This window comes from Malus domestica, chromosome 12 (genome assembly GCF_042453785.1).
Source record: "Malus domestica chromosome 12, GDT2T_hap1".
Taxonomy (NCBI): Eukaryota; Viridiplantae; Streptophyta; class Magnoliopsida; order Rosales; family Rosaceae; genus Malus; species Malus domestica.
The window spans coordinates 11,413,106-11,435,650 of NC_091672.1; the positions used below are offsets into that span (position 1 = coordinate 11,413,106).

At 37.0% G+C, this 22,545-nt stretch overlaps 1 protein-coding gene across 1 annotated transcript; it reads left to right on the forward strand.

Annotated features, from left to right (window-relative positions):
* The first annotated feature begins 12,642 nt into the window (after positions 1-12,642).
* LOC103449859 (small ribosomal subunit protein eS10z-like) lies at positions 12,643-15,549 on the forward strand. Its single transcript, XM_008389182.4, has 4 exons — positions 12,643-13,709; positions 13,805-14,130; positions 14,862-14,994; positions 15,286-15,549. The coding sequence occupies exons 1-4, from the start codon at positions 13,707-13,709 to the stop codon at positions 15,361-15,363; spliced, it is 540 nt and encodes a 179-aa protein (XP_008387404.1). The 5' UTR covers positions 12,643-13,706; the 3' UTR covers positions 15,364-15,549.
* The last annotated feature ends 6,996 nt before the right edge of the window (positions 15,550-22,545 follow it).

Sequence of the window (22,545 nt, forward strand, 5' to 3'; positions counted from 1 at the left end):
TATGTACGATTGAGATTACATTTTCGACCGAATTACCAAATTACATTTTCGACCTTGTGATTTATGAAATGCAACTTTTGAGCCTTGCTTTTTAATAAAGAAGTAAATTAGGAGATATAATCTTTGAATGATTGGCAAATTGAAATTCAAGTTGTGATCTCTAAATTAAAAGTCCTGACATTTTGTATGTAAATTTGATTTAATGTGTAACGTTGGTTTTTTTTAGCCACTTTGATTATTATTTTATCTAAATTACGTACTTAAGAAACACGTAATCATATATTTTAAGCAACACAACCTCAATTTAAAAAATGATTATGTGATTTACATGTGAGCATTTCAGAAGAAAATACTAATGGAAATTATTAAAAGGGCCAATGCTCCATACCAAACGTCACAAAATTGTAATTCAGAGACCAAAGGTCCAATTTGGTCATAATTCAGGTACTTTTCTATTTTTGTCATTTTAATGAAATCTGAGTACTTTTCCCTTTTTTTTCTTTGATTTCTTCGCCCCCTCCATAATGGCTAAATACTAAGAGCATTTTCAATCATGCCCTCTATTTTGAAACAAAGTTTTAGTGAAAATTGTCAAAAGTGTTGCAGTCCTATTAAATTAGGAATGTAATTATGTAAATCATAATAAATATGGGAATGTATTGTATATTCCTATTAAGAGTAGATTACCTATTAAATGTTATAATCCTAAATGGTAAGGAATTAACCTTCCTTACTATTATAAATAAAGGTACAATGGGATAGAATAACATACATCCACAATTACACATATCTCTCTTCTCTCTCTATGCCGCACACTCTCTCTCTATATGGCCTTTATAATTATTTAGTAAATTATGCTTACAACACATATCAGCACTCTCTTGACGATGTGCTAACAAGAGAGTTTGATCTTCAATTAGGGGAGTATTACGTTTTAATCATTCTTTTTATGATTAATTTATTATTTTATTGAAATTGATATACATGCTATTGATTCAATTTATTTTTCTGTGATGAACGTGATACAACGCATTGGAGATGCAATTCTGGCTTTATGAGAAGGATCTTCTACAAATTCAAATGCTTTTGTTGTTTTCTTCCAATCAGGTGCGCTTGAAATAAAGTAAGATATTTGAAACGACCTTGAAGCGTGAAAACATTCCTCATGATGCATGAACCCCCTACCTTCCAATATATACATTGTATATGTTTATATATTTGTCAATATATATATATATATATATATATATATATATATATATATATATATATATATTGTTTCATGCATTACGCAATTATAAATTCGCTATGTGGAATTTGTGAATAAAATAGAAGCAATTTCGGATTTTTTTTTCCAAACCCTAACCGAAAAAAAAAGGGAACCAAGCATGATTTTTGGGGTTCTGAAAACCCTATAAATCTGAAGCAAAAAAAAGAGACGTCGTTGAGTTGCGCCTAGCTGGCCTGAAGCCAAGCCAAGCGGTGCACCTAAACTGATCCACACACTAGGCTTCTTCCTTCAACCCACACTCAACCTGCCTCCTTTTTATCTCCGCAACATGCAGCTGCATCCTTGGACCCATGACTCGGCCTAATCTACTTTCTTCATGCAGCAACCCGAACCAGTCCAACATGGGTTTCTTTTCTTCTCTGCTGCTGGGCTTTTCCTCTCAGCTCGTTTCATCATAACAAGCCTACAAGTTTTTTTGCAGGTTGTTGGGCCACCTAAAACAGCCACTCACAAGCCCAACTCGTAGCCTGCAGACTGATGGGTTCTGCAAATTTGACAGCAGCCAGCAATCCAATGTTGGGCTGCCCCCCTTTTGTTCTCAACCCAAAGCCATTTTTTGGCTTGCTTTTAGTTTGCACCCATATATTTTTGGTGCCCTACTCACTGCACCCAAGCCCAATGTTTTTGGGCTATGGCTTTTTGAATCCAATGCTAATTTTTGGCATTTTAAATAATTTTAACCCGAACGTTATTATTATTTTGCTTCTACAATCGACCATGAATGGTCCCGATCTATTGAATTAATTAAAAGTGACATGTGGTCCATTAATCTAATAATGAATCCAAAATTATTGACCTGAATATCACTTTTGGACATTAACAATTCAATAACTTATTTTTATACTTTGAACCGTTGACATACTTTCATAGTAACGAAGCTCTCACACTTGAGTTTCCTAAAAAAACTCAAATTCACTACACTTAGTTGTATATTGCATTCCGTGTTCTTGCAGGAACCTCTCTTTTATGAACTAAACGTTCATAAACTAAATTAAACATGTAATTTCAAATTTAGTGACTTTAAAACCCGAAGTTTTCATAAAACAATACACCCATGAAAACCCGATGTTTTTCATGAAAACCATGTCTTAGAACCCTGAATGTTCTAACTTTGATACTTATGGATGATTCATTCCCATATCACTAATCACAATCTTGTTCCCTCCAATTCTGTGGATTGTCGAACCGTCACAAGTTCGATTTCCCTTATTTGGACATTTCTATTAGAAACCACTTTATGTGGCGTACAAGACGTGAATCTCCACTTGACTATCAAGAAGCTGAGAAACCATTTAAGCCAACAATGGCGTGGAATAGTTGAATAAGCCTATGCCATTATCTTCATTCAAAGACTTATGCTCGAAGCATTACAAACGGAAGTACCTCCTAAACGAAGATTCCATGGCTCTTTGGCTCGCTCATATGGACCGTCTAATCATGTAAAACATTGTCTGAAGCACACCATGATTATGTCCATGAATGAGTACAATTCTGAAGTTTATAAATCCGATTGAATTTTGACTAGAGAATACTTTTCTCGTCCTTCCATGTTTCTAACTCGCCCCTGAAGCAGCAATGTAGAAAGCGGAAGTTTACCAAATTCTCGAATTTGATTACTACCACAAACATATGGTAAAATCAGGGTCTGCCAATGTGTGGCATCATGCCCAAAGCATGATCCTTGGCACCTAAGACCTAAAACTTCAAGAATAAAGGATAGTATTCCCAAACATTAACCCTACAGAATCTACTTCTGTCTCGATGGAATAGATCATTGGTTATGCACCTGTTTGTGCCTCTATCATTGTCGTTGAGAAGTACCATTCTCGTAGTCAATATGTGAGACTAATTTTGCTCCACCGAACACTGTTGGAATAGCAGAATTTTGACATGGATGACCTTGTTTGCCAAATCCCCTTAGTAAACCATTTACTTTGCAAACATTTTTCCATGTTCTTAGATTCAAGTTTGGTGTATGTTTTACTTATGGATAATCTTATTGATATTGTCCTCGAATATGAGTTAATTGAATCATGTTTCTTAATACATGTGACCGATTCAATTAAACACGTGATTAGGTAGGAATGTGGGAAAGTTAGTTGTCTGGATGAATGTGTACTACACACATTAACTTTACACCTAAATCACATCTTTAACAACAACTTCAAGTCTATCCAACCTGATTGAGAGCATTTGGCATGCTCCTCGTTGTATGAATGGTACTGAATTACCATATAAGGGACCTTAAATTCTCCCTGTTGTTGAGTTTTTAAGGATATTCGAGAGAACAATGATCATCAATGAAATCACTAAAGAAAATAGAGTGAAATATCTTTGCACCACCTCCAAAAATGAGCTTGAAGCTTTGATTTGGGGCCAATGGGCTATCTCATAACTAGGGCACACGTCACATGTAGCCGGCCTGGAGCTGGGTGATTGAGCAGTTTACTTGTTTTGGCACGACCATTTGGGACACTTAGGTCGAACAATGATGCTACGACGCATCTCCTTACCCGAAGTAAGGATCTTATGCCTACAAGCACACTTTGCCAAGCCTGCTCATTAGGGAAATTGATTTTTTATATCATTCCTCGCAAAGATATGAAACAACCCTCTTTTCACAGTGGATTCAAGGGAATATCTGAGGACTAATCCAACCAAATTGCAGACCATATAAATACTTATGGTTTTGTTGATTAATCGATAAACTGGTCTCATGTTTGTCAACACACATTGCTGCTAAACCTCTTGGCCGATTATGGGTTCACCACCCTACTTATCCCTTAAAGTCCGAGAGACTGGATAATGCTGGAGAGTTTATATTGACAGTTTTTTGATAAAGTATTGCATGTATTTTGGGTTTATAATTGAACATCGAATTCCCATGTTCACCCCAAATAGCTGATAGGAGCATATTTATGCAACTTAGTTAGCTTGTTCTTATGCATTTATGTTGTTATTTCTTAGTTGATTTAGTATTTCAAGCCATTTTCGTGTGGTTGTAGGTACAAAGGGTTAAAGAGGCAAAGAAGTGCATTTTGGTGCCTTTTGGAGTAGTTTTGGGCATGAAATGGATATCACATGCATGGAGCAAAGTGGTTGGACGAAATTAAAGATCTAAAGAAGCTAGGAATGTGCCAAGGAAAGGAAGAAAATAAATTGAGGACCAAGGAAGACAAGGAAACCATTAAGAATGAGGAAAGACTAGTCAAACTTGCCTTATCTTGTCGTTAACTTTCCTAATCCTAAATTACCAAAGATTTAGTCACACGAAGGGTTCCTAAATACTTTGGGACATTTCATTACATATTCTACAAGTCCTAACCTGCCCTAAAAGTCCAAGCCATACCATACCTTCACCATTTCTCTTCCTTGCCGTGCAAGGGAACCATTCCTTTCCTATTTTCTGCCATAAATCACTCAATGCCGTGCACATTCATCCATGTTCCCTCCTTGCACTCATTTGCTGCACCATTCCACTTCCTTTCCTTTGTCTACCATGTGCACAATATCCTTTCACCTCCTTGCACTCATTGATTCATCACTTACTCACCTTTCCACCCATGCCATACATAATCACCCTTGTCCCCTTCATGCACCAGATTTCTTGCACTTATTTCATGCACCATTACACTCATTATCCACCCATGTCGTGCACCACCCTTGTCTCTTTCATTATTTTTGATTTCATGCATCAAAACATTGAATCATTGCACTCAATTGCTGTTACATTTCTTGTCCCCTTCACCCATCAGATTTCATACAACTTTTACCTCCACTACATGCACTCATTGATGCACCATCCACCACATTTGGAATCCCATGTCGTGCATCATGAGTCTTGCTCCACCTTTGACTCATTTCTGCACCATTCCACCTCCATTTCCTTTCTTTACCATGTGCACAATCATTCATGTTCTCTAGCTGCAACACCACTTCATTTTACCCCCCATGCTTTGCATCATCACTTCACTTTCACCTTTGAATCATTTCAAACACCACTTAATGCACTCATTGCTGCAACACCACTCCATTTTACCCTACATGCTTTGCATCATTACTTCATTTTCACCCTTGAATCATTGCACACACCACCAATTTCCCTCCACTGCCGTGCACTTCCTCTATAAAAGGAAATGTGTGTGGCAGCCATATAGTTTAGTTTTTGCTTGATCATTCATCCCCATTTCAATACAACCTTCATCCAAACACATCCATTCATCTTCACATCCATTCCTCCATACAAACAAACCTTTAAACACTCACCAACACCTTGTGACGTAGCAAAGGAAGGGAAGGAAAGTGCTTGGACGTGCTTGCTGTCAAACTTGGATCGTTGGAGCATTTAGTGATAGGAGCATATTTATGCGATTGAGTTAGCTTGTTCTCATGCATTTATGTTGTTATTTCTTAGTTAATTATGTATTTTAAGCTATTTTCGTGTGTTTGTAGGTCCATAGGCCTTATAAAGCAATAAGATGCATTTTGGTGCATTTTGGAGCAGTTTTGGGTTTGGAATGAATAGCACATGCATGGAGCAAGGTGGATGGACAAAATTGAAGATTAAAGAGGCTAGGAATGTGTTAAAGAGAAAGAAGAATTAATGTAAAAAGGACAAAGAGCTCAGCCACAATGGGATGTCACTCCACCATTCACCTTTCCATCATTGCCGTGCACCACCATTGCACTCCCTTTGGATTCCTATGCCGTGCATCATCATCCATGTTCCCTCTATTGACTCATTTGTTGCATTATTCCACTTCCTTTCCTTTGTCTACCATGTGCACAATATCCTTTCACCTTCTTGCACTCATTGATTCACCACTTACTCACCTTTCCACCCATGCCATGCATAATCACCATTGTCCTCTTCATGCACCAGATTTCTTGCACTCATTTCATGCACCATTACACTCATTACACTTCATTGCCGTGCACCACCTTTGTCTCCTTCATTATTTCTGATTTCATGCATCAATACATTGAATCATTACACTCAATTGCTGCACACTCTTTGTTCCTTTCACCCATCAGATTTCATACAACTTTTACCTCCACTACATGCACTCATTGATGCACCATCCACCACCTTTGGAATCCCATGTCGTGCATCATGACATTTGCTGCACCTTTGACTCATTTCTGCACCATTCCACCTCCCTTTCCTTTATATACCATGTGCATAATCATTCATATTCCCTAGTTGCAACACCACTCCATTTTACCCCCTTGCTTTGCATCATCACTTCACTTTCATCTTTGAATCATTTCAACACCACTCCTTGCACTCATTGCTGCAACACCACTCCATTTTACCCCACATGCTTTGCATCATTACTTCATTTTCACCTTTGAATCATTGCACACACCACCAATTCACCTTCCTTGCCGTGCACTTCCTCTAAAAAAGGAAGTGTGTGTGGCAGCCATAGTTTAGTTTTTGCTTGATCATTCATCCCCATTTCAATACAACCTTCATCCAAACACATCCATTCATCTTCACATCCATTCCTCCATACAAACAAACCTTCAAACACTCACCAACACCTTGTGCCATAGCAAAGGAAGGGAAGGAAAGTGCTTAGACATGCTTGTTGTCCAACTTGGATCGTTGGAGCATTTAGGTGTTTTCTTTATTTTGTTTCCAATGTTTAAATTCATTTTCTTTCGTTTTGTTGTAAATATGAGTGGCTAAACCCCTATTGGCTAGGGGTGATTTCAAAACCATGATTGTATGTGTAATATGATTTGATAAATTCCAGTTATGAACTTTTGAATCGTGAATGCAATTGGCTTAACTATTTTATTGATAACTTATTTGTATTTGTTAATTAAGGGTCGACACTTAATTGGCATGCATAAATCCGTTGCTAGAATATAAGGAAGTTTCACATAATCGTTACAAACTTATATTCACATGTAGTGAAGGTCGCATTCACTTCCCTAGAAGAGGAAGATACAACACAACAATGAATCCATACTTGATCGATGTTCAAATCATTTCCATCTCATGACATTAATTCGGATTACTCCCAAGACATGAAGTTCTTGGTCCAGTATACTAGTTTGGAGGACCTAAATGGAATTAAAATGAGATTACCATCGATGATGTTTTCACTTATATGGTAGCTACCGACATAAATGAAAAGCGACGATATTGAACCGTGTTCTGTTGATTAAGTGACAACATAGAACTGATTGGACAACCGAAATTACAATCCAGGTCAAATTCCTTACCAAAGTGTGTTTGGACCTGTCATTCCTACATTGCCCAAGGTAACCATGTTGTGTTTCAAGTAGGAAAGGAAGAGTTATGAAATGAATGAAATAGTGCAATATGATGCACGTCTTACGGTGCAAGGTTTCTCTCAAACGTCTTGTGATTGATAACAGCATTATGAAATATGGTTAGTGTTTCTCCATGGGGATATAAATACGGAAATTTACATGTAAGTTCCCGAAGAATTACATGGATTGGTTCAAATAGTTCCAAAATCACGGAACACCCTCTTAACTTGTTTAAGGCATTCACTTACAATCCGACGAATGTGGTATACCCGTTTAAATGATTTTTTGATCAGTTAGGGATGAATTATGCCCTTACTTGTTAAACTATGAAGTCTTATTCCGAATTGCTAGAGTTACAGTTTATGTAGTTAACATGAATCTCACTAAGACTCTAGAAGAGCTTGAGAAAACTGCCTCGCACATGAAGATGGAATTTAAGATGAATGATCTTGGAAAAGCTCGTTTTATGCCTTAACTTAAAGTTCAAGAGTTGTTCTGACGGTATTTTGGTCTACCACTTGAACTACACCTCAATTGTGTTACCTTTAAGTATACCATTGATCGTTTATACGTTATATGCAAATGAGACCCTTGAAGAGGTTATGGAATTCGAAATTCCATATCTAAAGTTCAACTTTGCGCTTCATTGTACTTAGCTCATTGTATTAAGACAGGACATCTCCTTTGCTGTTGATCTTGGTAAAGATGCAGCACCGCACTTACACATATCCATTGAATTGGTATGAAAGACTTACCCTGAAGGTACTACGAGGGCAAATCCCAACACATCTCGAGCAGATCCAATCCCCCTGATCCTCGGAATGATGTTTGCCTTGTTGTTATGCTGACGCTGGTTACTTATCAAACCAACACAAGGTAAAATCCCCGAATGGTTATGTCTTTACCGTTAAGAAATATCGTAATATCTTGGAGGTCCACGATATGACCTTAGTTGCGACATCTTTGAATTGTTCAAAAACTCACCTTACTTCACTATGCCACAAGTGATACATGGTTAGGAGTTCTTGTTGAGCATATTCGAAGTACTTGCTGTGTTTTTCATCCATCATTGAGTCCCAACAACGATACATGAAGACTATGCCGCATGTATCAACCCAACCAAGCCATGATACATCAACAAAGTCAACACCAAAACATATTGCGTCCACATCTACATCAGCAAAGCATCAGGAGATTGAAGTCATGCAAGCCGATCCCAGATAACCTTGCCGACCTCTACATGACGTCACTGCCGAAGTCAACCTTCCAAAAGCTTGTTTGAGGAATGGTATGCCTAACTATTGATATGCAATGCTTGTAGTTCTCATTTGAAAGTTATGTCAAACTCAGGGGGAGTATCCAGAAGTATACTCACTTGATCTTAATGTACTATTTTTTCCTACGATTATGAGTATTTTTCCCACTGGGTTTTTGCTATCTAACTAGGTGTTTGAAGGAAAAATTTTGTCCTAGCTAAGAACAAGTAAGAACATTTGAATACATATGCAAACTATTAACAAGTAGGCATGCATTAAAAAACAATTCATAAAACCCATGACTTTCAAAGCCTAGTATATGGTGAACCAATAAACTCTTTAACAACATTAAAGAGAAGGAAAGATTTAGAGTTTCTTTACCCTTGAAGCTCATCCTTGATTACACAAGGGATTCACCCAAGTGGAGGGCCTTCAAGTCACCTTCTTGTTCCTTGGATCTTCCTTGTGATTTTCCTCCTTTTAGTGCTCCTTTGCTTCTTTGAGGATTTGAGGATTAGTTCTCCAAAAACATCAAAAGCTTGATGTCTCTAAGTCTTCACACCAAGGATGAAATGTGAAGATGAAATGGATGACTTAGAGAAGAAAAGATTGCTAGCTAATTCCCCTCTAAGTGGCCGGCCTCTTTAGAGAAAATGAGAGAAAGTGTTTCACCTCATTTCACCAAGAAAAATCCTAATGAGAAATAAAGCTATAAAGTTGATTTTATACTTCATTTCAAGTGAGTGGCAAACTTGTAATTAATCCAAGTTTGCTACCCTCACCCTTATGGCCTGCCTTACCTTTGTTATTGGGCTAATTGCCCATTTTGTTTTAGTTGTCATACAACTTAAACATAATGGGCCTTGTGGACCAAAACGCTTTTGAGCCCCGAAGCCCAAAACCAACTTAAAAGCCCAATACGAACCTTTCGTAAAATTAATTAACTAATTAATTAATCTTGACCATTCTCAATTAAACCATTTAATTGCTTATCCATCTCATTTATATTTCTTCACTTTCACCCTTACTCGGTGTACGATCCATTAGGTTCCAATTAGCGAGGCAGTGGGCGATTGTTACTCTTAACGATCGATTGTGAATTGAAACAACATTTCAATTATCCCTTTGATTAGTGTTGGCTAATCTTCAAGGCTTCCACAAACCATGAGTGACACCTAGCAACATATCATGGTTACCCAAGCTAAGTAGAAGTGGTTGGAGAACCTATCCAGTTACAACTACAATGCAATACGGTCATTCTCTAATACAATACTCTTAATCACATTGTTTGAGTGATAGTTTGTTTCATGTCTACTATCCAATGTGATACTTCTCTATATGATTCGATTGAATATGATTTGGAACAAATTTCCTAAGTCATATTCATATGCTTTGGCCAAAGACTCCCGAATCATATCTTAGAGTATTCTCCTTCCACCATAGAAGGTTAGAAATCCCTTGTTGTGTATTCATATGCCTACATGACTAGATAGCTTGATCGCAACAATGCCGTGGACACTCCAATGGAATGCCATTTAACATGATCAAAGATCAAGGACCTAACCATGAAACATCTATGATGCCTCAGGTCAAAGGACTACTTTGCATATTGCAACTATCGAGTTCTTACATGACATGTATGTTTGAACTCTCTTTTGATCGTTGTTCAGTGTACTCAATTACTCTTTCGAGCACCTATGTGTTTGTCTTAGTGTCCAACACTAAATGATTTGAGACTTGTCATACTCACGCTTGAGTCAACATAACACATACTAACCTTAGCGGATTGTCAATACCCAATTGGCAATCCTATGGCTAGGAACGTTTTAGGAATGAACATAAGAGAAAGGTCTCGTTAATCTAACTTACTTAAATCACTTATCTCTTAGATCAAATACATTCATTGGATTCCTTTATTGCTTAAACACATGATACAATAAATAGTGATTAACAATAAGCTTTGCCCTTCATTAAACATATAAAAGTTTAATACAATAAGTATACCAAAAGCTATTACATCAAATGAGTGGCTTTGTGGGCATACTTCCAACAGTGTTAACAAGGCAACCATCCTGGGTTGATCATACCCTTGTGAGCTCTTCTACTTGCGTCCAAAAGACGTATAGTTTTGACTTAATGCAACTTATTACTTTTCTCCTTAGACTATGGGTTTTTCTCCCACCTTGGGTTTTACCATAACAAGGTTTTATGAGTTTTACCTTTTTATGCATTCTTCCGTTGATCTGAGACTCGCATTCGCTCATTGTGTCGACGACTTCATCAACTGTACTTACTTCATTGCTGAAGACCTGATGCACCATCTGTTTAAATATTTACACACTTAAGGGGGAGTGTTGCAATCCTATTAAATTAGGAATGTGATTGTGTAAATCCTAGTAGATATGGGAATGTATCTTATATTCCTATTAGGAATAGATTACCTATTAAATGTTGTAATCCTAAAGGGTAAGGAATTAACATTCCTTACTACTATAAATAAAGGAACAATGAGGTGGAATAACATACACCCACAATTACAAATCTCTATCTTCTCTCTCTATGCCGCACCCTTTCTCTCTATATGACTTCCATAATTGTTTAGTAAATTATGCTTACAACAAAAATGTTATTTTAAGAGCTCTTTAAAAAGTTTTGCTTCAACCATACTACATGCTTTAAAAAGTCATAATGACTATGAGTCAATAAAAATTATTTGTTCATTTAAAATAATATTAAATTAATTATAGAGAACCATTACGAACTCATTTCTCCCTCCATGTATTTAGGATCTCTTAGATGAATTCCAACTCATGAGGTGGATAGGGAGCATGATTGAAGTTGAATTTTTTTTTAATCATCTTTATATTCTATTTAGGAGCTCATTGGAGAGACTCTAAAGGTGAATCAAGTTATGTTGAATTTGATTTACTATGGAGCATTTGCTCCTTTAGCCAATTTTATTAGTGTTTTCACCTAAATTGCGCACATGTGAAGCATATGATATCATCATCTTTTAAACTTAGATTGTGCTGCTTAACAAATTATCACATGTTTTTTTTTTTAAGTGATATTTAGACGAAAGTAGTAACGAAAATTGGCTAAAAGACAAAATGCTGGTTTGGGGTTATGGTGCTTTATAAAAAATAGCTTCTTAAAAAACCTAGAACATCAAATGTGTTTGGTAGAACAAAAAAAGTTTTTTTTTTTTAAGTTACTGTCAATGGCAATAGAAAAGCAGAAGCAGCTTTACCATGCTTCTCAAAAAAGTTTTTTTTTTTTTCAAAGTATAATGAACAGTGCCCATTTAATAAAAGGGATGTGTTGTCCACACACCCATTTTTACTTCTTACACACCCTTCTATTTTTCGGCCATTAGATCTGATGTATTGAAGAACATCAAAGGAAAAAAAATTAACAAAGGGTGTGTGAGAAGTAAAATAGGGTGTGTGAATAATACACCCCTTAATAAAATTTTCAAATGGCAAATACCCCGCATATTTTTGAAAATTACAATAGCACCCCTACATTACTCTCTTTGGCAATTATTATATCACATTCAATACCATATTTTTAGTCATTTAAGAGCATCTCCAAAGGAGATGTCAAATTTTAAACATAAAATTTAAATTTGACAGCCTATGTGGCATTTTGACATCTTTCAAAATTTTGCTCTCCACCCGGTATGTCAAATTAAATATTATTTTATTACACTATTTTCGTTTCTTTTTATTTTATTAAACTATTATTTTATGCCCCTTCTTTCTAGACTTCTCTATCATCTTCGTTCTCTATTTTTTGAATCTTTGTATACCTGCTTCTCTTCTCCATCAACAACCTATTGTCCTCTACCATCACATCGATAAACTTGAACTCACCTAAAATCCAAAGGCCACAACCAAATTTTTTCTAACCTTTTAATTTCAATTTTTTATAAAATCTGCTTGGATGCTTAGAAAGTGTGGGATTTTAAATTACCGACAAGGAAAGACGACGACTTCTCCCATTTTGATTTGCAGGTGGAGGAATTGTAGCCGAGGGATTGCAATCCGTCGGCGACGATCTTCCTCAAATCGTAGCCAAGGCATTGCAGCTAGGAGTCGAGAGCTCTTGTTTGAGCAACAATGCAAAAATGGAGTCTTACATTTGGGTTTTAAGTTGAGATCGTGTGGTTAGTTTCTGGGTTTGGTTTTGAGAAAAGGGAAGAAGAAGGACGAGCATGCTTCTCAGGTTCAAGTGAGAGATGAGAGTTGCAAATCTGATAAAAAAATTAATAAAATAACATTTAAAAATTAATTAAAAATATTTGAAACTGCTGTCAAATTTGACAACATGGGGGAGAGCTGCTATTCCATGTTGCCACATCATATTTGGCTTTTCGGTTGGAAAACATTGCAATTGTCTTTTTTCATTGTTATTGCTGATTTGAATATTTTAACATCTCTTTTGGAAATACTCTAAAATATTCATTGCAATTTCGTATAAAAGTTTACTAAACACTCAGTCACTGTTTTTTTTTTATTTTATTAAAAACACTTTTTCAAAAAAATATATTACCAAACACTTAACAACTTTATTTTACAACTATTTATTATCACATTATAACAAAAACAATTTTTTTTTTTTTTTAAGTTCATCAATATCAAATTAGCCTTAACATTTCTGCGAATATTTCAAGAATTAAGTTTCAAGGTCGAAAACGTAATTTAGAACCCCGCAAGAAGAGAGAGAGAATGCCGCCTTCTCCTCTCCTATAAACAAAGTTGCTTCTCTCTAGGGTTTTACTTCACAGCGCGCAGCCTCGTAAAAGATCAGTTGTTTGCCGCCGTCTCTTCCTCTTCCTCAGTCGCCGCCGCCTCTTCGCAACCGCAACCATGGTAATTCTCCCTCCAATTCCCTCTCCTTATTTTCTGTTTGTTTCCCGAGAAACTGAAAATAAAAGAAAGTTAAATTTCTTGTATCGTATCTGCAGATCATTTCGGAGAAGAATCGCCGGGAGATCTCGAAGTATCTGTTCCAAGAGGGAGTTTGCTACGCGAAGAAGGACTATAACTTGGCGAAGCACCCGGATATCGATGTGCCGAATCTGCAGGTGATTAAGCTGATGCAGAGCTTCAAGTCCAAGGAGTATGTGAGGGAGACGTTTGCTTGGATGCACTACTACTGGTACCTCACCAATGACGGTATCGAGTTTTTGAGGACTTACCTCAATCTCCCTTCGGAGATTGTTCCTGCTACTCTGAAGAAGCAGGCCAAGCCTCCTGGCCGCCCCATGGGCCCGTCCGGTGACCGCCCCCGGTAATTCTTTTTGTTCGAGCTCTTCTCGTTGTTTTATGCTATTCGGCTTGTTTTAATCCTTAAATTCTTATACAAATTTATGTTTCTTTGTTTTGCTGATCATTTGTTATGTTTCTTTAATTCGTATCGGAATTTGTTAGTTTGATTGACAAGATTTGATGCACTTCTCGTTGTTTCTGAAGTTCGGTTTGTTTTAATTCTTAAATGCTTATACAAATTTGGTTTTCCTTTGTATTGCTGATAATTTATTATTGTTTAATTTGTATCAGAATTTGTTAGTTTGATTGATAAGTTTTGATGCACTTCTCGTTGTTTATGAAGTTCGGCTTGTTTTAATTCTTAAATGCTTATACAAATTGGGTTTTTCTTTGTATTGCTGATAATTTGTTATGTTTGTTTAATTCGGATTGGATGTTGTTAGTTTGATTGATAAGATTGATACACTGCTTGTATTGGGTTTGGAGTGTCTGCAATAAACGGGAATTGAATGAAATGAGTTAATGGACTATTGAAGTATAATTATTTGACCTGGGTTGAACTAGTAAGTTCACGAGTTGATCTAATATTGGCCGTGTATGAAGAAGTTAATTGTAACCGAATCACAACACATTTATATCTTTGTTTTTTATTCTGCCAATGCACTGACAGATTTGTGCTTCCTTTTATGGTCCATTTGTTGAGTGCTTTGTTTGGTTGGAATATAATTTTTGGTTTGGTGATGTTGTGAACAGTGGCCCATCTCGCTTTGATGGAGAACGCAGATTCGGTGGTGACAGGGATGGGTACCGTGGAGGACCTCGTGCCCCTGGGGGTGACTTTGGGGACAAGGGTGGAGCTCCTGCTGATTATAGACCTTCTTTTGGGGTAATTTTTCTGCTGCGAATAATCTGTTTCATATTTAAACTCCCAGGTTCTGTTTGTGTTTACCATTTGTCGGATAGGGGGTCAATTTCACTTGTATGTCAACTGAAAATTTTATACTCAGGAATTTTAAAGCCATTTTTTATCTGATACCATTGAGATTTGTACCGAGGACTTGTTAAGCATCGGTTTAGATAGTATGCATCTGTGTTTTCTCCTTGTTATGTGTCCGTGTTAAAGCGCATCATATGAAAACCTCCTAACTCATCTTTCTTGTTGCGTTTGTATTTTCAGGGGCCCGGTGGAAGACCTGGCTTTGGTCGCGGAGCTGGTGGTTTTGGTGCAGGCCCCGCTAGCTCTAATCAATCTTAAATGAATGGATGTTAAGAGCAGATGGCATTTTGTATTACGAGATAGTAGCAGTTTTGTTTAATTGTTTCTGTTTGAATACCAAGGGGGATTTTCGTGGATGTTTGTTTTATTCTACTTTGTGCTTGAATGACACCTTAAAACTATTTTCTTTGGGTCATTTATCGAATCAGCAGTATTTTCGTGTTACTGCAGCCTAGTGTTGTACTAGTCTGAGTGTGAAGTAATTCTGTTTTGGTTTTCCGGTCGAGTTGAATAGAATTGCGCTATCGGATTATAACAATTGGTGGCACAATGTCGATGCCTTGGATACCCGTAGAGATTTGTTTTTACAGATTAAGACAATTTGTTCTCTAGATGATTTGAACCGAAGAGCTATGACACAGTCGCAACTACGGCAGTATGCTCTGCTCTCATGCGACAGCGCTCCATTCAAAAGACTCGACAGTTGCAATCATGCCAAGCTACAACGAGAGTTTTGCCTTTGCCTAGGAAAAAAGGACCGTCTTTGTCATATAATGACCAACAAATACGAATCAATATAGCGATTAAAGTATAAGATTTTGTAACACAACCGTCACAAAATTTGACCAAGTAATAGACAGACATCGTACAACTCCGGATGCACAAAACTTTGAAGAACCCTCTAAACCAATGAGCATGCAAGCATTGAGATTCTCACTAAAACATTGTTCACAAAACAGTCCACTTTCCAGCCAACGCCTGGCAAATCATCGTGATACAATATGCCGCGCTCAATGGATAACCACATACCGCAAGAATTTTGAAATATCAATCGTTAATATCACTTCGGAGAATTAGCCCACGTCAAAAGCATAGCATCAAGTACAACTAGATTCCAAGGCTGGTAAAAGATCGCATATATCTACGTTTGCACATTTGGCAGCACAAAAAGTACTGCAAAACTAAACATAAAGACACCATACAAAAAACTTGAAGCAAGAGTTGTCAACCGAAGGATCCCCTGTATTCCACTCTAACGACATTGATTATGAGAATTACTATAGTAATTAGATAAGTCGAAGATTAAGGACCTTTTGCGTACCAAAGCATTGAAATATGCAAACAATAATACTGATTTTCACAAAGCAATTACTTCATACATAATCCGCGTTTCACCTAACAAAAACATCAATTGCACACAAATGCTTAAGAGAGTTTTAACATGTAAATTTAAGCAGGCTCGGCTTGATAATCATTCTTAGCAGGAAGCTCAAATTCAAGCATCAAGCTACTAAATGAACAATCATGTGCTTGAATTCAAGTGAGATCTCAAATCATCAAATTTTAGATAAATAGTTAAATTTCTTGAATGAAATGTAAGTAATGGATACATATTTTTTTCAGATACAGGATGAAAAAGAATAAGTAGGTGACTTTCAATGCGTCAATGTAACTATGATTCAAAAGTATACGTCGTATTTAGTCAATTCAATGTTCAAATACATTGTATCTACTGTATCTTTATGTTCAAATTCTAGTCATAATTTTAAATCCTTCCATTAAATCCTTCCATTAAATCCTTCCTTCTAGAAAACTCAGGGTTTAAACTTTGGTATTCGGGCACAAATAGAACGAGAAACGGTGTTGGCATCATTGTGGACAAGACCTTGACACAAGATGTTGTAGATGTCAAGAGGGTAGGAGATACAATCATGGCAATCAAGATTGCAATAGGACAAGAACTCATCAATGTGATTAGTGCGTACGCACCTCAAGTAGGGTTGGATACGAGTTCGAAGGAGAAATTTTGGGAAGACCTTGGAGACTTGGTGCAAGGAATTGCCCAGACGGAGAAGTTATTTATAGGAGGAGATTTAAATGGACACGTGGGCAGGGAGACAGGCAACTATGGAGGTTTTCATGGTGGCCATGGTTTTGGGGAGAGAAACGAGGATGGGGAAGCTATCTTGGATTTTGCAATGGCATATGATCTCTTCTTAGCCAACACCTTCTTTAAGAAGAGAGAAGAACATGTGATCACCTACAAGAGTGGGTCGTCAAAAACACAAATAGATTTTCTTCTAATGAGGAAAGGGGATCGTATAACTTGTAAGGATTGCAAAGTTATACCGGCAGAGAGCTTGGCTAATCAACATCGCTTGTTGGTGATGGATGTACATATCAAAAGAGTGAGAAAAAAGAACAAGACTTGGAAGTGCCCAAGGACTAGATGGTAGAATTTAAAAGGAGAAAAACAAGCCATTTTCAAAGAGAAAGTAATCACCCAGTGTGTGTGGGATAGAGAGGGGGAAGCTAGCCAAAGGTGGGATTCCATGGCTAGTTGTATCCGAAAAGTAGCAAAAGAGGTATTAGGAGAGTCCAAGGGCTTTGCTCCACACCAAAAGGAATCTTGGTGGTGGAATGAGGAGGTACAAATAAAGGTGAAGGCTAAGAAGGAATGTTGTAAAGCCTTATACAAGGACAAGACCGATGAAAATGGTGAAAGGTATAGAAGAGCGAAGCAAGAGGCGAAGAAAGCTGTGAGAGAAGCTAAGTTAGCGGCTTATGACGATATGTATAAGCGACTAGATACCAAAGAAGGAGAGTTGAATATCTATAAACTAGCTAGAGCAAGGGAAAAGAATACAAGGGACCTAAACCAAGTGAGGTGCATCAAGGATGAGGATGGAAATGTTCTTGCTACAGAGAACGCGGTCAAAGACAAATGGAGAGGTTATTTTCATAATCTTTTCAATGAAGGACATGAAAGGAGTACTTCTTTAGGGGAGTTGAGTAACTAAAAAAAGTGTAGAAACTACTCCTTTTATCGTCGAATTAGGAAGGAAGAAGTGGTTGTAGCTTTGAAGAAGATGAAGCATAGAAAAGCAGTGGGCCCAAACGATATATCGATCGAAGTGTGGAAAGTCTTGGGAGAGACAGGTATAGCATGGCTCACTGACCTTTTCAATAGGATTTTGAAAACGAAGAAGATGCCAAATGAGTGGCGAAAGAGCACTTTGGTGCCTATCTACAAGAATAAGGGCGACGTACAAAATTGCATGAGCTATAAGGGTATTAAGCTAATGAGTCATACAATGAAGCTCTGGGAGAGAGTCATTGAGCATAGATTGAGGCAAGAGACACGGGTTTTGGACAACCAATTCGAGTTCATGCTAGGGCGCTCAACCATGGAGGCAATCTATCTCTTACGAAGATTGATGGAAAGATATAGAGATGGGAAAAAGGATTTACACATGATCTTTATAGATTTGGAAAAAGTGTATGATAGGGTCCCAAGAGACATTCTTTGGAGGATTTTAAAGAAGAAAGGAGTACGAGTAGCATATATCCAAGCTATAAAGGATATGTATGAAGGAGCAAAGACTGCCGTAAGAACTCATGAAGGACAAACCGAAAGCTTCCCCATAACTGTAGGATTACATCAAGGCTCATCCTTAAGTCCTTACCTTTTTGCGTTGGTAATGGATGAGTTAACAGGACATATTCAAGATGATATTCCTTGGTGTATGCTTTTCGCAGACGATATAGTGTTGATAGATGAAACTCAGGAAGGGGTAAATGCTATTGGAAATGTGCCCTAAAGCCAATCATATGATGATACTTTACGGACATTTCACATGTTAAACTAATCTAGTTTAAATATAAAGGGCAAAGATTATTGTTTGAGCCGTCTCATATAAATGTTATATGCTTAAACGATAAGTCCAAGGAATATGTGATTGGGAGAATGCAATCTAAAGAAGTTAGATTTATGAGACCATTCTTTCGTAGACACATCCTAAACGTTCCTGATCATAGGATTGCCAATTGGGCATTGACAGTCCGTTAAGATCAGTACGTGCTGTGTCTTCTCTCAGGGAGAGTGACTAGTCTCGAGTCATTGGTGTGTGTGACATCAAGACAAGTACGTAGGTGCTCAATAGAGAATGAGTTCACTGAACACGATCAACGAAGAGTTCTCATATTCATGTCACATGAGAACTCATGGTTGGGATAATGCAAAGTAGTCCTTTGACCTGAGGCATCACAGTTGTCTTGTGGTTAAGTCCTTGATCTTTGATTATGTCAAAGTCACTCCATTTGGAGGGTGTCCACGGCATCGTTGGGGTTAAGCCACTTAGCCATGGAGACAAGTGAATGTGCAACAAGGGATCTCTAACTTTCAAACCGTTTGAGGGAGAATACTCTATGATATGATTTGGAATCTCTGGCCAGAGTATGAATGAGATTTAGGAAGTCGTTCCAAATCACATTCAAGGTAATCATATAAGCACACGAATCACATTGGATAGTAGACATGAATAAATAAACTATCAAACCGAACAATGTGGTCAAGAGTATTGTATTAGAGAAAGACCGTATTGCATTTGTAATCCTAAACTGAATAGGTTCTCCACCTCTTCTGATTAGCTTGGGTAACCATGATATGCTGCTAGGTGTCACTCATGGTTTGTGGAAGCCCTAAACGTGTGTAATCACTAAAGGGAGAATTGAAAGTAAGTTTCAATTCACAATCGATGTGAAATGGTTTTAATCGCCCACTGCCTCGCTAAAAGGAACCTAATGGATCGTACACCGTGTAAGGTGAAGATTGAAGAAACAATGGAGATGAGTAAGAATAATTAAATGGTTTAATTATTTATGGCAAGGATTAATTAATATGTTAATTAATCAAACGAATAAGTTCGTTAAAGACCTCGGGATAGTTTTGGACCTTAAAGCCCAATGGGCTTCGAACGTTAAGCCCATTGACTTAAGTTGTATGACAATTTAATGAATAAAGATTCACAAAGGCCCAAAAGCCCAAATTCCCTATATGGCCGGCCATGTTAGAGAGAATGGCCATTTGGTTCTTTAGGTCACTTATTTGAAGTGACTATATAAAGGACTTTATAGCCTAAATTCATTAAGGGTTTCTTTTGGAGAAAATTGGTGAGAACTTGTCTCTCCTTTTCTCTCTAGGAGGCCGGCCCCCTTGGAGGGTGCATCTAGCAATCCCACTACTCCAAGGTCACTCATTTCTTCTCCAATCTCTCCTTGGTGTGGAGACTTAGAGGTTCTCAATTTTGGGAACTTGGAGAAACCTTTTCATCCATCCAAATCCATAGATTTTAGATGCAAGGAATGAAGGCCCTCTCTTTGGGTGATTAGCCTTTGCTTATGCAAAGAGGAATCTACAAAGGTATAATTTCAACTCACTTTGTTTTGAGTTGAGTTTTGGTTCACCAATCTACTAGGCTTTGAATTTCATGGTTAATGTTTTGTTTTTGAATGCATGCAAGCATGATTCTGCCTTTTAATGCATGCTATAGATGTTATTCAAATGAACATGTTTTCACAAAATAATTTTTCAAGTGGTATCAGAGCCTAGGTCTAGTAGTTGGTGAATCCTTTTGGGTTTTGTAGTTCATAGTTTGTGATTTAAAAGTTGTAATATGTTACAAGCTTTATTCTTGTTTCTTTGAATGTAAATTTTGTTAGAAAATTTGCCATCTCAAATGTTGTAGATGTAGTTCATATGAGCATGAATATTGGAGCTAAAATTTGGTGCCATGATTTTGGGAATTTTCGGCCAAATCCAAAGGGTGGATTTTTGGGTTCTTGTTTGACTTGTTAAAAGTGTTTTCAAGTGACTTTTGGAACCCCTATGTACCCTAGTTTGGTTATATGTTATTTCCCTAAAGTTTGAATGGTTTTGGAATGTTTTTGGGTGAAAAATGTTCATGGAAAATTTTTGAGTTTTTCATGAATGTTCTTCATTGTTCTTGACATTTTTGCCAAGAACAAAAAGTTTTGTGTTTTGATTCAAAGTTTTGATTTATTTCATAAAGTTTATGTTTTATGTTTTTTCAAATGATTTAATGTTTTAGATATTTGTTTAAATGGTGTAAGAGATGTAAGAGATATTGGTGGGTGTGTAAGGATTAATTTCCTTTCACACACACCACTTGCACCACTTGCACCACTTGCATGCTTTATGTCTAACTTAGCAATCAACACACACATCACTCATTTCTCCTATCCAAAACCTGCCCTCCCTCAAGTGGGAGTACTTTTGGGGCTTTTATGCAATTACATAAAGTTTTGATACTTTTGTGTATTTGCACTTTGGCCCAAAAGTTTACGTTTTTACGTTTAGGTCCAAAAACGCTAAAGGACAAATTGTTTTGATCCTTTAATGAAGTTTTTGCATTGTTTAAATTTTGGGTTCTAGTGTAATTACATGAAGTAGTGGACTTTTGTGTTCTTACAAAGTGACCCCAAAAGTTTATGTTTTTGTAATATTGCCCAAAGGTTGTGGTAATTGCATTTTGGCCCAAATTAGGTTGAGAACAAAATTGTTTTGTCTCTTTAAATGAGAATTGGATTTTCATTTTGTTTAGCTCCATTTGAATCAATTTTATGGATACAAAAACCAAATGAAAACATGCATTCAATTTAATTAGTTAAAGTGTTAATTAATTAAAGGGTGATTATGAACCTAAGCCTAATATAATTGAGCTATGTGATAGGCCGTTTCAAATTTGTTTGAACCATGGGAATGTGTAGATTAGATTTTGGTTGTAATTTGATTTGATCAAATGTTGTAAAAGGGCATAAGCCCTTCTTTACTTTAAGGTAATTTGTTTTATGCAAATGTTGTAATGAGCATAAGCTCACCTTTACTTTGAAGTACTTCTTTCTTGCTTTATTTGATATGCATGAAAATGAAGTAGTTGGGTCCAACGCCCCTAAGACAACACGCCTTAATGTGATTAAACGCGTAACTAAAATCAATCACCATCCCTAGACCGAGATTCAACGCTAGGCTCGTGTTGAATCTAAACAAAGGTTCATAGTCATCCTAAGGCTCTAAGGCAACTATATAGTCCATCAAATGAATGCAAAGTTTATGTTAGTAGTATCATATACTCTTGCTTTAAAAACCGTTTTATAAGTATAGTGGGAGTATTATATACAACTAAAACAATCAAATGGACCAATAGTTGTAATAGGACCAAAAGTGTTTTAATAGAGATTAAAATGTATGTTTATATGTGATGAGACCTAAAACCCTCAACCAAACCATTATTAAGTTGATAAGCATGAGAGTGCTTTGAACACTCTTTCGTGGCCTTCCACTGTGGTGGGCTTCAATCGTTTGTGACTCATACACTGTATTCGTCCAGTTCTGGGGTTGCAAAGTATGTGCTTACATTC

What these genes read in the sequence shown, in the direction of transcription:
- LOC103449859 (XM_008389182.4), top strand. An exon ending in CCGTCCGGTGACCGCCCCCG is followed by an intron (nt 14,131 to 14,861) that starts GTAATTCTTTTT and finishes TGTTGTGAACAG; the next exon opens with TGGCCCATCTCGCTTTGATG. An exon ending in ATTATAGACCTTCTTTTGGG is followed by an intron (nt 14,995 to 15,285) that starts GTAATTTTTCTG and finishes TTGTATTTTCAG; the next exon opens with GGGCCCGGTGGAAGACCTGG.